The following is a 17560-nucleotide window of genomic DNA, read 5'->3' as shown; positions in this document are numbered from 1 at the left end:
TAGTTGTGGCTCACGGGCTTAGTTGATCTGCGGCATGTGGGATCTTCCTGGACCAGGGCTCGAACCCGTGTCCCCTGCATTGGCAGGCGGATTCTTAACCACTGTGCCACCAGGGAAGTCCCGTGTAGTCAGCTCTTGATCAGAACTCGGGGACCTTGTCTCTCCTTGATTGACTCATTTCTATCCAAGATTCACTCAGAGAATTGGGGTGCCTATTAGTACTGGCTCAGTTGCTTTCTCTCTCTCTGTAAGTAAGCAAGATATAATTAATGCTAGAACCAGAGGATTCCATGTAGCCATTTTGATTTATTTTATATTATAAACCAAAATATTCAACATACCTTTTATTTTTCTTACTCCCAGTGAGATAAGTAAGCAAGTTTCTGTTGAAAAAAATATTTAGATACCCCAATTGACCTGCTTATCTTTTCTCCTACAGAAACATGAGCACTAAACACAAATGACTGAAATAAATAGGCTTTTGTAAAGTTAGAATATCTGTACCATCATCTTTTTCTGCTGAAAAATTATAAACTCATAAAGTAAACAGATTAGGAGGCATACTGAATGCTGGAAGCAAGAAATTAATACAAATCAATATTCATGCTGTTTTCTATGTTATAAATCAACTCTTTGTATTTTTACTGTGGTTTTTCAAGACAAAAAAAATAACACCTGTGCATCTAACCAAAACCAGAGAAGTACAAAAACCCAAAATCCAAGTGTTCATTTGACTGTTTAAGAAAATACTGGCATAATTTTCGTGTGGCATAAGTGTCAACTTCTTAGGCTATGTAGAAATTAAAAGAATGTCATGCATTTGAATTTAAATTCTTAAATTATATATACATTCTATTTAAAAATTCTGCTTTCAGGCAGTATTAAGCAAAAGCTAATATGTAAATATTTATTTCTACAGGATGAAGATTTGAAGTGGGTGGAGGAAAACATTCCCTCTTCATTCACAGATGTGTAAATATCCTCTACTAAAGTTTGAATCTAAAATTTAGGCTGTAGTATAAAGGGATAATTTTCATGCTTTGTTATGTGTGCTTTTCAAAACTCTCACCTCTGTCTGCTTTTATAGGCCCCCATCACTAGTGTATGACTGATTAACTTCATACCGAAATGCAAAGAAAACACAGCCCTGCCTTGGTCTGTCTTTCTCCTTCCTTTTTCACTGTACAACAACTCTATTAATACTCCTGCCCTATAACCAACTCCATCATTTTCTTACGTAAGTTTATCAGGATCAGAATCATTTTGTTTTAACTTTATAATATGGAAGAATTCAAACTTTTTTTTTTTTAAACACGTGTAACCACGATACCATGTATGGTGGGGAAGCTTTTGGAGGAAAAAAAACATGAGCATAGGAAAACTAGAGTGCAGAGGAAGCCCCTCCGGGAACCTGGAGCTATTCAGGTTCTTCTTTATCAGTGTCCTTTATGACACACAAATTCCAGATAGCTGTTTCCACAGTAGACAACAGGATAGCCAAATATGATGTTTTCACGTGTTGTTTGTTCCTTTCCCTGCTCCCATCTACTTCCTTTTCAGATAGTTTCTGTCTAGTATGATGTCACATTTGCCTGAAGAATTTCCTTTATGTTTCTGGTCATGCAAGTATGTTGGTAATAAGTCTGTCAGGTTTTATTTGTCTGAAAAAGTCTTTGTTTTGGCTGTTTGGGAAGCTGTTTTTGTGGGGTATAGAATTCCTAGTTGACTGGTTTTTTTTCAGCACTTCAAAGATTGTCACTTGAATGTTTTCCAGCTGTCATAGTTTTAGAAAGAAGTCTGCTGTACTTCTTCTCTGTTCCTTCATATGTTACCTGGGTTTTGTTCTGTTTTGTTTTTGGCTGCCTTCAGGACTGTCTCCTTCTCTTGGGTTTTTCTTTTCTCTTGGGTATATACCTAGAAGTGGAGTTGCTAGATCGTACGGTAACTGTATGTTGAACATCTTGAGGAAGTGCCAAGCGGTTTTCCCAGAGCCGAACCATTTTATAATCCTATCAATAATGTATGAGATTTCCGATTTCTCCACATTCTTGTCAGCACTTGTAATTGTTCACCTTTTTGATTTTAGATCTCTTAGTGGCTGTGAAGTGGTATCTCATTGTGCTTTTGAGTAACTGAAATTTGAACTATCTTGTTGAGGGACTGGTGTTGTATAATTAAACTGTGGTAACTGAAATTCACACATATCAGATTCATATGAGGTAAGAACTGCCTTTACATTATGAAACTAATAGTACACTATTATACTTTTTTTCTTTTAATAGTCATAAAAGGAAAATAGGTGTATAAATATCCTTCACATGCCTTTATGATTTCTTTTTTCCTTCCTGTATATCTGAGTTATCACCTTCTCCTGTAGGTCTTTCTTTAGTGTTTCTTACAGTATGGGTCTGCTAGAAACTAATTCTTCCAATTTTATTTATGTGAAGTGTATTTGTTTGCCCTCCTGTTCAAAGGATGGTTTTGCTGGATATAAAAATCTTGATTGACTTTTGTTTGAGCTCTTCCAACACATCCCTCCAATATCTTCTGGTTTCTATTGTTTTGAAGAGAAGTCAGTTTTTAGTTGTATTGTCCTCATGTGTGTACTGTGTCATTTATTTTTTGCCGCTTTTCAGATTTTTTTCTTTACGTTTGGCTTTTCACAGTGTGTGTATGATGTGCCTAGGTGTGGTTTCCTTTTTGAGTATTCTTGGAATTTGTTGAGCTACTTGGATTCATATCCCCACCCCCTTTGGTCATTTTCCAGTGCCTTTAACTACCTATTTTTAATATTTTTGTCCAGGTTTTATAAATGTTTCTGTGAGAGGAATCATCTGATTTCTTTCTACCTTTACCTGCTATCTTCCATTTTTTTTTACTAGTTTCTCTGTAATCCTTTTTACTTCTTTCTTTATATCATTTTCATTTTCTTAGTAGTTTTCTTGCCACATATTAAATTTTTATTTAACTTTGTTCTGCCTTGGGCGCCTTGTAATTTTTTTCTTCATTGCTGGGATGATTTTGTCTTTTTTTTTTTTTCCCAGAGTTTAATGGACTCTTTGAATTTCTTCCTCTTTTGTTTTTATCCATTTTTGCTCTTGGTTTTAAAATTTCTTATTGTAGTTTTTAACATCACCAAATATTCTTTTTAACTTATTTCATCTAATTTGGAGTGTTGTGTTATAGCTGTAGCTTTCTTCTACTGTAAAACACTTTGATTTTCATTTTCCTTCTTTTTTTCTTCCTGCACCATTATATGGAATTGGTTTTGTTTGTTTTTCCTATTCCTAGGCATTTGGTAGTGAGAGTTCCTAGTCTGAGTGCTTTCTTCCATCAGTTGCATAAATTATAGTTTTATTTATGGAAAATGTTGATGGGATGGAGGTATGGAGAGAGGGAGGTTGGTGGTGTCTTATTTTTCTTTTATTTCTACAAGATCTTTAATTTTCCCCTTTTACTTCCTTCTTTTTACTCATGGTACTGGCGTAGCTCTGAGGGTACCACTCCTCCATGTATCTGATTCTCCCCTGAAAACCATGATTGTTCAAGACTGCTACTTTTAGTTCCACTCAATTTAAGCCCCTTCCCAGGGGCAGATACTGTGAACTACCAAGTCACTGGCCTTTAGTCAGTATTTTCGAACTTAGTGTTGACTTTTCTTGAAGAGGTTTGTCTATACTTTGTCTAAATTCTCCTTCCCCTCTACTCTTTCACAGAGTCTCTCAAACCTCTCTTTCCCCACTCTCAGTACCCATGAACTTGCAGTGACAGCAGGGAATTTGTTGGTATTGGCATTTAGGTTTGCTGTGTTCTCCTGGTTATGCTGAAGACTGTGAGTTGCTTGTGGTTTTGTTTGCAATCCTTAGGGACTTCATGGAATTTTGAGCAAGGGTGTGTGGAGAGATTCAGATTAGGTGGCAACGGTTATCTTCCAGATTTGGAAATTCACTACTGAGTACTTTAGAAGGAAATCACCTAAGTAGACTAACCCCATACTATGCCACCACTTCTTGATGGAAAGCAGTAAGGCTCCTGGGCAGTTCTCCTTATGTCTTAGAGAGTCATTAATCTCTACAATTTCCTTCTGTAAGTAGAATGTCTGCCTGATTACAAAAGTCCCTCTGGAATATAAAAGAGCAAAATGTCTTCTTTTATATTCTCATGAACCATTTATGTGAAATGAGTAGAATTGTATCATCCAAGATAGCTTCCAGCATTTTAGGTTCTTAGGAACCTGTGTGTCCATTCTGAAAACTTGAACACAAGAAGTTTAGCACAATGCTACCCAAAATTCATGTGAAATTTACGTGGCAAGTTTAGAAACTGGACTTCATTTACAGGTAAACACTTCTTTATGCATCAATAGAAGTGGACCAAAAATTTTGCAAGTCATAGGACAATTTAAACAGATCATGAATAACCATATGATCTAGTGTGTTATGTGATATTCATATGGTATTCATTATGTCTTCTCTGTGTCCCTGATAAGCCAAAAAGACCAGCTTAGCATAGTTCTCCTTCCTCTTCAATGCACTGAGTCCATCTTAATAAGTTTTAAATAGTCATTTACCTCACAAAAGGAACCATTTTGGAGATTGCAGTGTTTATCTCTAGACGAGGTACTAAGCACTCAATGGGCTGTCTTCTGGGCTCCCAAGGTTCTGGGTCATCTTTCCCTAAAGCAGTCTGGGTTTCCCTTAATATTATTCCAAGCCATATAAGTTGGCTCCTTCCTCACATCTAGCGAGGCCCCGACTTCTCTTTCTTCCGTCTCCACCATGGGCTGCACTCGTAGTAACATCCTCTGGACTGTGCGTGGATGTGTCTTTCATGTTGTGACCTTGGCATGCAGACCCTTTGGGCTCTCCCTCTCAGTGCGCCATTGCACATCGAAGCTCTACATTTGTCTTTTTATCCATATAATCTTTCCCGAGCAGAGGTTCTGTTGCATAACTTTTTCTCTCTTCAGTATCCTTCACCGGTTTATGTCCAGTCAATGGTAACAATGACATAGGATTAAACAAATACTTGATACCATAAATACCACCTTTCATAATATGTTTACTCATCCATCTTTTTAAAAATAGGTATATCTTTTAATTAAATTTCTGTTTATTTAAGATGTACAACATGATAATTTGATATATTTGTACGTAGTGAAATGATGGCTACAGTCAAGCCTATTCATCCCTCTTAAGTTCTCACAAAAGTACATGACATGTGGGTTTTCAAATTAGATAGCACATCACTAGTCAAGATATTTGTCCAACTATTCAAAGTAAAAAATAACCAGGGGCTTAAAAAACAAAGATATAATTGGATGCCCACTGTGTTTGGAATTATTCTTCGTCATGGTTTAGTCCTTGAAATTCTTCCAACATATTAGCCTCTAGAATTGCTGATTTTTGTTGTTGTTTCCATTCTGAAGTTATAATTATTTTCATGTATCAGCTAATTTTTTAACTGAAATTTTTGAAGTATAGCACCCATTCTGGAAAGTGCACAAATTCTAAATAAGTATATAGCTCAGTAGATTTTTAATACAAGCATACTCATGTAACCTGCACCGAGATACCCAGATCAAAAACTGGAACATGGGCTTCCCTGGAGGTGCAGTGGTTGAGAGTCCGCCTGCCGATGCAGGGGACACGGGTTCGTGCCCCGGTCTGGGAGGATCCCACATGCCGCGGAGCGGCTGGGCCCGTGAGCCATGGCCGCTGAGCCTGCGCGTCCGGAGCCTGTGCTCCGCAACGGGAGAGGCCACAACAGTGAGAGACCTGCATATGGCAAAAAAAAAAAAAAACTGGAACATCACTAATACCCTAAAAACCATCTTCTTGTTTTCCTCCCAAATCATGACCCCACTCTCCCAAAGCTACTGCTGTGCTGATGTCTGTAACTGTAGATTACTTGTGTCAGTTTTTAAAATTTGATCCCTCAATAGTTCATACCTCTTTGGGGGGCTGTATAGTATTCCAGTTTACCTATTTGGGGCCTGTTAAGAACAACACTGCTATGAATATCCTTCTCCGTGTCTGTTGGCAACACTAGGTATTCACTTCTGTTGACTTTGTCTTCCAGGAGTGAGACTTGGTGGATCACAGGATATGCTTATATTCAGCTTTGTAGATACACTGCCTTTTAATAACATTGTCAACTTTTTTTTTCTTTTATTTCAGAGCTCTTCCAGTATTAGTGGATTCAGATGAGGTAAAATATATTTTTGCTTATGTCTTGGAGCTATTATTTTCACAAAGTAGAAATGTATTTCAAAAGAAGCTCTGAAAGTTACTTTTGAAAATGATTACAAATTGAGCAGATTGAAAGACTGTGTTGAGTTGTGGGTAAAGTTTTAAGGAACTGGATCCTCATTTAAAGCAGGAGCAAAATAAATGCTTATTGGTGTGAAAGGAGGGAAGAATCCTTTTATGAGGTTTTGAGTCTATGATTTTCTAACATCTTAAGATGTAAGAGTTTAGAAGACTTCAAGGTGGCAGTTTGTCTAAATCAATCTCTTATATTTGTAGATATTTTCCTGGGGTATTAAATAAAGTTTCTAACTGAGTTACATTTACTAAGTAGGAAATGTGAATAGATCATGTGGATTTAGGAAGGTTTTTTGGGGGAAAAAATTAGTTATAGATCATGTGGACACTACAGGGTGGCCCAGGACAGGAAGACGTCTGAAGTGTAAGGATTAAAGGATGGACGTGGGGACCACCAGTTTATCCAGAGGAAGAGTAGCGGGAAATGAGTGGTAGCTAAGGAGTAATTTACGAGGTGGCTGTAGAATATGAGAGAAGCTACAGCTCTGTTCATTGAAAGGTCAGGGAGAAGACTGGCATCAGCGCGGGGATTTGGCCGCAGTGGGATGGGAAGTTCTGAGGAGGCTGCCGTATATATGCACCTTGCTACAAAACCATTGAACTCCAGGATTTATAACTGTATGGAAAGATATACCCTGGAATTACTTTTAAAAGGGCATTTGTAGTATTCATTTGATAAATAATTGATTTGTAATTTCAAAAATACCTGAAGTAGTAGAGTCAGGCAAATCCCTAGATGAGCTCTATGCCCAAGAAATCCATTTTAGCTCTGTCCCTGCCTCACACTGGCGGTTCTGAATTAGAAATGTTACAGTTTTCTGAACTTAACAGACAATTGATTATACTCCATTACTAGAAGTCTGGACTATATGGTTTTCATTTTCCATATCTAATATTTCTGTGTATATCGTGGTGTGTACCCCACAAAATTGTGACTACTTCGTAGAGACGCTGTAGAGAATTCTGTTAGGACCTGGAAGGAGCATCAACATTTTGATGAATAACTTCCCTTTTCCTTTTAAGGAAATTATGACCAGATCTGAAATGGCAGAAAAAATGTTCTCTTCAGAAAAAATAATGTGATTGATTGGAACCCAGATAAATGAAGCTTACATAACAGTGAAGGACTTCCTCAAGACTAAAACAGAACTCTGTTTTGATACAGTACAATAAGTTCTTATTGCATGATCTTGGAAATCTATGTACTAAAACTAAGAATTCATATGGTGGGAGGGTTCTGCAACCCTTATTAAGCGGACTCTTGAATGCCAGTTTAATGTCCATCAGATTGCCTAGACTTGGCAATGACCTGAGAGAAGTATTATAATAAAGATAGGTGCCCAGATGCCCTTAGCTGATGGGTGGCAGGCGTGTGGGTTTGGGTTCTCTTTTTTGTTCCTGGGAAATATGACAATTTTTGCTCTGTGGCATGTGGGATCTTCCCGGACCGGGGCACGAACCCGTGTCCCCTGCATCGGCAGGTGGACTCTCAACCAGTGCGCCACCAGGGAAGCCCTAAGACAACTTTTTTACATCAACACTCCTACTGTTCTTCCACTGACCTTTGTTTGATTCAGGTGATGTGATTCTTCTGAGGTGTGGTAAAGCAGTGTCTCCATCTCTTGGGTTTATAGTTACTAGATGCAGTAATAATTCTCTTTGATTTTCATGCTGAAGCAATTTGGTAAGAAGTAAAACTTGGTTAACGTTGGAACATAAGGATGTTTATATGGTTAGGTTTGCTCGTGTGTGTGTGTGTGTATGTGTGTGTGTGCACATCTGCACAAAGCCCTTGTGTGTAATTATCACCACACACATCAAATCATAGCATTGGTCTTCTCTGTCTGAGCTCAGGGGAGCACAGTACATGGAGAGAGGTTACTTCCAAAGATCTGCTCTGCCACTGTCCCCTCCCTCAGGCCAGATATCTGTGTGCTGCTGCTGAATGCCTGGGGCAGGTGGGGTCCCCTGGCCACATGGCTCCACCAGAGCACTTCCTCCCTGGCGAGCTGGGAGGCTCGTACCAGTGAACCTTGAGGACACTAGAACCTTCTATGTCATCCTAGCGTATTTGGTTTCATAAAAAAATATATATCTAACTGCATAGTACATCACTATTAATCTTGTAACTAATTTTTTAACCTTGAACCATGTTTTATACATTATTTTCTTACATTATATATGTAATGTGTAATTTGAAATTTAAAAAAAAATTTTTTTTTAATGCAGAACGTTCTAAACTTGAAAAGCAGTTGAATATAGTATGATGGAAATGGTGAGTGTTTTGCTGCTCTCCTGACCAAAGACACAGCCTAGTGAACATTTAGAATAGGAATTAAAGTTAGCATTCTTTGAAGGAGTTCTAACCTTGTGAGTTGAGGATGACTTCAGAGGGTTTTCTTGCGGTACACGGCCCCTCCCACCGCGGAGCACAGGCTCCGGACGCGCAGGCCCAATGGCCATGGCTCACGGCCCAGCCGCTCCGCGACGTGTGGGATCCTCCCGGACTGGGGCGCAAACCCGCATCCCCTGCATCGGCAGGCGGACTCCCAACCACTGCGCCACCAGGGAAGCCACCAGAGTTTTTGATTAAGCATTAAATTCTTAACCAGTACAAGCACTTAAATCATAACCTTTCATTGATTTTTTTCATTGTGAAGCCACAAAACAAAATGATTTCTTTCAAAAGCCTGCGTTATGAATTGGCTTCTCATTTTCTCATTTCATAGGAGTTAGTAAAAAAGCTTTCTAGGGCTTCCCTGGTGACGCAGTGGTTGAGAGTCTGCCTGCTAATGCAGGGGACACGGGTTCGAGCCCTGGTCCGGGAGGATCCCACATGCCGCGGAGCAACTAGGCCCGTGAGCCACAACTACTGAGCCTGCACGTCTGGAGCCTGTGCTCCGCAACAAGAGAGGCCGCGATAGTGAGAGGCCTGCGCACCACGATGAAGAGTGGCCCCCGCTTGGCACAACTAGAGAAAGCCCTCACACAGAAACGAAGACGCAACACAGCAAAAATAAATTAATTAATTAATAAACTCCTACCCGCAACATCTTCTTTAAAAAAAAAAAAAAAACTTTCTAGTAGTAATGCCTCTTGAAAGATACTTTCAAATTTATTTGCAGTAGTAAATATTGACTGTGTTGTACTGAGAAAGGTTTGGGACATCCTTCCCAAGAAAAGAACATCTAACAGTGTGGGTTCCCTTCCTTATTTCCGTTTCTGCCACAGTAATGGGCTCCCACCTACCCTCTTTCCCGGCATTTATGTCCATTCTGGTTTTGGTGTATTTTACCCTCAGCGCAGTTGTTTCAGAGCTGACCAGTGCCTTCTTGTTCCTAACACTTGTGTCTAATACCAGTCCCCAGATTTTGAAGCAGATTGATCCCCAACTCATAGGGCTCTAGTTGAATTTTGAAATGTAGAATCCTGGGTTTCCAGCTGCAGATGTCGTGGAGTGCGAGTGGGGAGTTGATGGTAACTGTGTAGTAATAAGGGAAAATGCTTCTCACATAACCTTGATAGTGTTTATAAAAACACTTCTGCCTGCAGCTGGCAAGAAAAATGATGCTGCCGGTATGGCTCAGGGGCACAGCGAAATGCAGACTTTTCTCCAGATCACAGAAAGCGGTATTTTCTCCTGATAACCTCACAGAAATGTTTTTCAAGGGGCGTATACTGTGTCTGTCACCTTCAGCAGCAGTTGTGTTTGTTGGTGGCTCGTGAGCTGAATCGAGTGTTCCTACAGAGGGCCTTCTCGGCCCCCTCGTGTGCACAGGACGGGCTCCCTGGGGCTGTAGCCGTAGTTCTGAGGAAGGACCCCAGGGAGAAGTCACACTCAGAGCCACCGTACGGCTCGTCATCCCCGCTTCTGCACAAAGTGTCCAGAAACTGGGCATCAGGGTCTTTGAGGCTGTCACATCATTTTGTTCTTAGGATGCCACCAGGATGGGTTTCCCTGTTAATGCAGGGATCTGAGAATAAGAGTCCAGTTTTATGTGTTCCTAGGCAAAATGCTTAAGTGTTTTTATTATGCAGTTCATGTTAGGTTTATGTGAAGTATGAAATCTGCTTAAAAGGGAATTTTCATGATTTGAATTAGATTAGTATTAGTATCTGCTTTAGTGGAGCTTTAAGTTAGTTTATTTCAAAAAATAAGGAAAAATAGATGAATATGTGAATTTCTTAAGCCCAAGAGATGATGCTCCCATACTTTTTACCTTTCCTGTAAAGAAAATAATATTTAAAATCTTTCACATATCCTGTAGAGAGTACTGACTTTCCCCCTCTACGGCAGTATATTATATTTGCACTATTGTAATGTGAAGACTGAAAGTATAAAAGACATACATGTACATGAAAGTGCAAAACGATTTGTATGTCCTTTTTTCAAAAGGGATTTGAATCTATTGCACTCGGCCATACAGGACTGGTTTATGAGACGTATTATGCTAGATTTATAAGTCCCTAGTTTTGGTACTTGTGTCTTTGTATGATCAATAGCATGTGGTAAGCAATACAAAACACCATGCCTTATAAGAAAGAAGTTTAACATGTTGGTTAAAGTACTAAATTACATAGCGAATGTATATAAGTGACAAAACTAGGTTTAAGGAAATGTACATTATAACACAGGAGCTCAATAAGAAACTTCTTTAGAACTAGGAAAACATGTATTTGGGAAGAAAGGGGCTTAAGAAGTTATATATTTTTATTTAAAAGGTTAAATTATTGTATTATTTGGAAGAAGCTGCTCTGAATGTAGGACAAAACTATTTCAAAGATTTTTGTTTGAAAAAACTGATGTATTTTTGTGCCTTAATATTTGTTCTGACAATAAAATGCTTTCTGAAATTTTGGATGATAATTCTCTTTTTTTTTATTTTTGGCAGTGTTGGGTTTTCGTTGCTTCACGCAGGCTTTCTCTAGTTGCAGCGAGCGGGGGCTACTCTTTGTTGCGATGCACAGGCTTCTCATTGCGGTGGCTTCTCTCATTGCGGAGCACAGGCTCTAGGTGCGCGGGCTTCAGTAGTTGTAGCGCATGGGCTCAGTAGTTGTGGCTCGCGGGCTCCAGAGCACAGGCTCAGTAGTTGTGGCGTATGGGGCTTAGTTGCTCCGCGGTATGTGGGATCTTCCTGGACCGGGGCTCGAACCCGTGTCCCCTGCATTGGCAGGCGGATTCTTAACCACTGCGCCACCAGGGAAGTCCGCACCAGGCACTTTAGGTATGATACCTTAATCTTCTGACAAGCAAATCACATGTCCCTCAGGGGCCCAAGGTTTATTTTCATCCTGTGGGCCCACCATCTCCTGGGGCCTGTCATCTGCATCCAGCCAGCAGAAGGGGAGAGTTGCTCCAGCCTGGGGATTTTGTGGGGCTAGACCTGGAAGTGGTGCCCATCACTTCTTAGCCTATTCCATTAGCAAAACTCAGTCACGTGGCCACACCAAACTGCCAACTGGACTGGGAAATGGCACGGGCCGTATCCCTGCCTGCTATTCTAACTGTGAGAGGAGAGCAAGGATTTTGGTGGACAACCAAGGCTTCTGCCACAGGTTATTTGGGGTCACTGGCCTAGGGGAGACTTCCAAACCTATGTTTTTCCAATTTTCTAAGGTCAACATATTGAGAAGTATATATGTTAAAGGGCCATAACGAGGCTGTATGATATCAGAAACTTTAGAAACGTGTTCTCAGATCACAGCTGAGTCCATTAATCAATAAAACCCATCTGGCCCCAAGTAGATGGGACGTGGAGAATTTTCTTCATGGGAATTCTCCCAGCCTTGGGGGGTGGTCAGGATGGGTAGTCCCAGAGGAAAAGTAGGGTCTGTTGTCATGACTGTGATGACAGTTCAGGGAGTGTTGGGAGTGCTGGAGAGTGCCAGGCTTTGTTAACCGTTGTGGTCTCATAGTAGACAATGAGGGAGGTATAGCCACTTTATAGATAAGAAACTGAGACAGGGTGGTTAAATAACTTACCCAAGGTCACCCTCCTGACAAGTGACAAAACTGGTACAATACCAGCTATGGGTGAGAAGTGTCCTTGAAAGGTTGTCCTCAAAGTCCTGGGGAGAAGGGAAATTTCATTTAACAAACATGTGATTGCTTGTTAGAGGATTAAGATATTGTATCTAAAGTGCCTGGTGTGGACTTCCCTGGTGGCGCAGTGGTTAAGAATCCGCCTGCCAATGCAGGGGACACAGGTTCCAGCCCCGGTCCGGGAAGATCCCACATGCCACGGAGCAACTAAGCCCGTGCGCCACAACTACTGAGCCTGCGTTCTAGAGCCCGCAAGCCACAACTACTAAGCGCACATGCCACAACTACTGAAGCCCGTGTGCCTACAGCCCGTGCTCCGCAACAAGAGAAGGCACCACAGTGAGAAGCCCACGCACGAAGAGTAGCCCCACTCACCACAAGTAGAGAAAGCCCATGTGCAGCAACAAAGACCCAACGCAGCCAAAAATAAATAAATAAATAAAATAAAGTTCCTGGTGTACAGGCCTTCCCAAGACAGATAAGGTTAGTATAAAAAAAAATGCAACAGTTTAAAAAAAAAAGCAACAGCGATTGTGGTAGATGCTGCTGAGACTCAGTTGAAACAAACTCCACATTCAAACACGTTCTAAGGTTTCTTTACGTGCATTAAAATGAAGTTACCCATGGTAGTGTATATATGTCAATCCTAATCTCCCAGTTCGCCCCACCTTCCCCTTCCTTCCCTGTGTCCACATGTCCGTTCTCTATGTCTCCCTTTCTATTCCTGCCCTGCAAATAGGTTCATCTGTACCATTTTTCTAGATTCCACATATATGTGTTAATATACGATATTTGTTTTTCTCTTTCTGGCTTACTTCACTCTGTATGACAGACTCTAGGTCCATCCACATCTCTACAAATGACCCAAATGCATTCCTTTTTATGGCTGAGTAATATTCCATTGTATATATGTACCATGCATAAAATAGCTAGCTAGTGGGAACATGCTATAAAGCACAGGAAACTTAGCTCGGTGCTCTGTGACAACCTAGATGGGTGGGAGGGAGGTCCAAAAGGGAGGGGATATAGGTATACATATAGCTGATTCACTTCATTGTACAGCAGAAACTAACACAACATTGTAAATCAATTATACTCCAATTAAAAAAAAAAAGATTGTTTCCAAACTGACTCAGAGAGAGATGTGACTACAGGACATGAGTCAGAGAGATGCGTTATGAAAAGCCCTTGAGCCACCATGGCTGGCTTTGAAGATGGAGGAATAGGCCATGAGCTAAGGGATGCAGGTGTCCTCAAGGAGCTGGAAAGCTCAAGGAAACAGATTCTTCCCTGGGACCTCCAGAAGGCGCTCAGCCCTGCTCACGCCTTAATTTTAGCTCAGGGAGACTCATATTGGACTTCTGACCTCCAGAACTGTAAGATAATAAGTTTGAATTGTTTCCGACACCAGTTTGTGATAACTTGTTACAGCAGCAATAGAAAACTAATACAGGTTCTGAGTCTCTCTGGCAGAGAAATGTGGGATGAAGGAAGCACGGAAGTTTTGGTGCTCCAAAGCACAAGGGCGCATTTCCCTTTCAGCTGACCTTCAAGGGAAGAGTGCACGCCTGGGAAATATGGAAGAGTTGTGGTATTCCATGAGCAACAGTGGTCTCTGCCAAAATCATGTGACACCACTTTTTGGCACATGGTGGACATACATTAATACTGAATAAAAGAATCAGCAACTAAATTTAAAAAAAAAATGAAGTTACCCAAGGCATGTCCTGTGCCCCTTCAGTGATAGTGGATTGACAGCGAAATTCCTACTAACATAAGCTGGTATGGTACTGAATTCGGATGTAAATAATTTTGACAGTATTTCCTTTAAATCATTTGGGAAATAATAAGAAGCTCCAGGCAAGTTTATGTACAGGAATGCTTTTAAACACTACCCAGCAGATGGTGCCAAAGTAATGTCTCTGAAGAGGGCTAATCTCTATTTTTGGCCTCTAATTCTTGCCTTCAAAATTTTTATTCATTTACTTTTACTTACCAAATGCCAATTTAGGGATAAAATTTTAAAAAAATTTTTAATGTAAACAGTACCACCATCCTGGTAAAAAAAAAAGAAAACTTTTCAGGTCTCCCTGGTGGCATAGTGGTTAAGAATCTGCCTGCCAATGCAGGGGGCACAGGTTCGAGCCCTGGTCCGGGAAGATCCCACATGCCGCGGAGCAACTAAGCCCAAGCACCACAACTACTGAGCCCGTGAGCCACAACTGCTGAGCCCACGCGCCTAGAGCCCATGCTCCGCAACAAGAGAAGCCACCGCAATGAGAAGCCCGTGCTCGGCAACGAAGAGTGGCCCCAGCTCGTGGCAACTAGAGAAAAGCCCAAGTGCAGCAACGAAGACCCAACGCAGCCAAAAATAAATTAAAAAAAAAAAAAAAACAACTTTAGGTATATTTCCAGTCTCTCTCAGAATTAGAACTTGAAAGCTCCAAGGGACCTCTGAGCTCATTATACAGATGAGAAAATAAGGAACCAGGAAAGCTTCCTTGGCCCTAGGTCTCTCAGGCCAGAGTGGGAGCCTGTCTCCTAGATTGCTTTTCTCAACTCTGGATCCTCAGGGTCAGAGGGAGGGAGGTGCCACAGGCAGGTTGAACTGCACATCAAAACTTGAAATATACTTTCTATGGTTTGGTTATCCCTTGCTACGTCATTTTATAGTACTGTGCTGTCTTTCACTCTAGCCACCAAATTCTTGTCTCAAAGAGTCATAATTCTGATTCTCTGGTTCTTAATTTGATAAGTGGACATTTCCCTGAGGCATAGTAGACTCCAGAGAGTTAAAGACAGTGTCTATTTTATTTTTAATGCTACTGAACATACTGATAATAAAATATTCTATTCTAAATTTTATCTTCCTTTTTTGTTTTTTCAATTTATTTTTTATTTTTATATTTTTGGCCGTACTGCATGGCATGCAAGATCTTTGTTCCCTGACCACGGATCAAACCCGCACCCCTTACGGTGGAAGCGCAGAGACTTCCACCGCACTGGACGGCCAGGGAAGTCCCCTTTCTTTTTTTAAAAAAGAAAATTAAGTGGGGAATGAACAAGCTGGCCTTTTCACTAAGAAATTGCTTTTTAAATAATGGATTTATTATTATAAAATGTATTTGTGGATTTCAAGTTCTGATAATGGAGAATTACCTTCTGTTGAACCAACCTTACCCACAGACAACAACTCTAGATAAAATTTAAATAACAGCTACTTTGAAGACATCGGAGAGAGACAGAAACAGGGAGACACTGGAAGGTACTCAACACTTGGATGAAGGGAATTGTACTGGGTGCATTTCCCATTTTTATGGCTTTTACACTCAGGGCAGGCCACAGTTTGTGCCGAGTGGAGATTAAACCCAGATATAAAACCTGAATTTTACTTGAGCTGGAAGACAGAAATTAGAAGAACCACAACAGCTGGAAAGTGAAAGAATTACTGAAAGAGAGAACCAAAGAGAGTAAGAACCGTATTCTGTGTATAAACCTCCCAAGTCACTGGCTTTCCGTCAACTATGCATGTGTGGTGGTACAGACTCCATGCACCCATCTAAGGCTAAAAAAATGAAGCTAAGATTTCTGCTAACATAAGAGACAAAGTTTGGCTAGAGTCCAACCATGTATACTGCCTGCTTAAAAACATAATGTGGGGTGACATCGGAGAAAATGGGGGCTAAGGACCTCTGAAAATGTATCATATAATCAATGGAAATCCTCATGAAAACTTTCAGAATTAACCTTTTTTGAACTCTGGAAATTGACCAGTCTTGCAGCAACCTAGGGAGCATTTATTCAATAAAAATTCCTGAATTTCAGTAAGAATATCAAGCTTGGTGGTGTTCTGATTTGTCCTACTACCATACAGCTCAGCAGCAGGGTCTACTTTCCCAATACTGCAGGGGGGCAGAATGGATTAAAGACCTAAGTTAAGACCTGAAACCATAAAACTCCTCGAAGAGAACACAGGCAGAACATTCTTTGGCATAAATTGTAGCAATATTTTTGTGGATCCTTCTCGGAAGGCAAAAAAAAAAAAAAAAAAGCAAAAATAAACAAATGGGGCCTAATTAAACTTAAAAGCTTTTGCACAGCAAAGGAAACCATCAACAAAACGAAAAGACAACCTACTGAATGGGAGAAAATATTTGCAAATGATATGACCAATAAGGGGTTCGTATCCAGGATATATTAACAGCTCATACACCTCAATATCAAAAAAAAAGAAAAAAAAACCTGAGTAAAAAATGGGCAGAAGACCAGAACAGACACTTTTCCAAAGAAGACATGCAGATGGCCAACAGGCACATGAAAAGATGCTCAACATCACTAATCATCAGAGAAATGCAAATCAAAACCACAATGAGCTATCATTGTCAGAATGATAACCTGTCAGAATGGCTATCATCAAAAATACCGCAAATAAAAAATGTTGGTGAGGATGTGAAGAAAAGGGAACCCTAGTGCACTGTTGCTGGGAATGTAAATTGGTGCAGCCACTATGGAAAATAGTACTGAGGCTCCTCAAAAAACTAAAAATAGAACTGCCATATTATCCAGCTATTCCATTCCTGGATATATATTGGAAGAAAATGAAAACAATAATTCACAAAGATACATGCACTCCAATGCTCATAGCATTATTTACAATAACCAAGATACGGAAGCAACCTAAGTGTCCATCAACAGATGAATGGATAAAGAAGATGTGATACATGTATACAATGGAATACTACTCAGCCATAAAAAATGAAATTCTGCCATTTGCAACAACATGGATGGACCTAGAAGGTATTATGTTTAGTGTAATATCAAGTCAAAGAAAGAGAAATACTCTGTTGTCACTCAGAGGTGGAATCCAAAAAATAAAACAAATGAAAGAATATAACAAAACAAAAATGGGCTCACAGATACAGAGAACAAACAAGTGGTTATCAGTGGGGAGAGGGAAGGAGACAAGGGCAAGATAGAGGTAGGGGATTAAGAGATACAAACTCTTAATTATAAAACAAATAAGCAACAAGGATATAGTGTATATCACAGGGAAATATAGTCATTATTTTATAATAATTTAAAATGGAATATAATCTGTAAAAATAATGAATCACTATGTTGTACACCTGAAACTAATATTGTAAATCAGCTATATTTCAAACTTTTTTTTTAAGGTTTTTTTTTTTTTTTT

The 17560-nt window shown here is 40.1% G+C and overlaps 1 protein-coding gene across 4 annotated transcripts in view; it reads left to right on the top strand.

The window, feature by feature from the left end:
• TMEM87B (transmembrane protein 87B) overlaps positions 1 to 17560 on the top strand; it is a 130093-nt gene that overhangs the window by 39920 nt on the left and 72613 nt on the right. For 3 of the 4 annotated variants that reach the window (XM_024744055.1, XM_024744054.1, XM_024744053.1), the window contains exons 17-18: positions 920 to 972; positions 6180 to 6210. In XM_024744055.1, the coding sequence (XP_024599823.1) occupies positions 920 to 972; positions 6180 to 6210 (84 nt within the window). Of the gene's footprint in view, positions 1 to 919; positions 973 to 6179; positions 6211 to 7349; positions 7738 to 17560 lie in introns of those variants that run through there. The other variant, XM_024744056.1, reaches the window with a different exon arrangement.

Source organism: Neophocaena asiaeorientalis, unplaced genomic scaffold (assembly GCF_003031525.2).
Source record: "Neophocaena asiaeorientalis asiaeorientalis breed wild unplaced genomic scaffold, Neophocaena_asiaeorientalis_V1.1 scaffold114, whole genome shotgun sequence".
Lineage (NCBI taxonomy): Eukaryota > Metazoa > Chordata > Mammalia > Artiodactyla > Phocoenidae > Neophocaena > Neophocaena asiaeorientalis.
The sequence above is the reverse complement of the archived record's forward strand: the minus strand, read 5'-3'. Positions and strand labels throughout refer to the sequence as shown.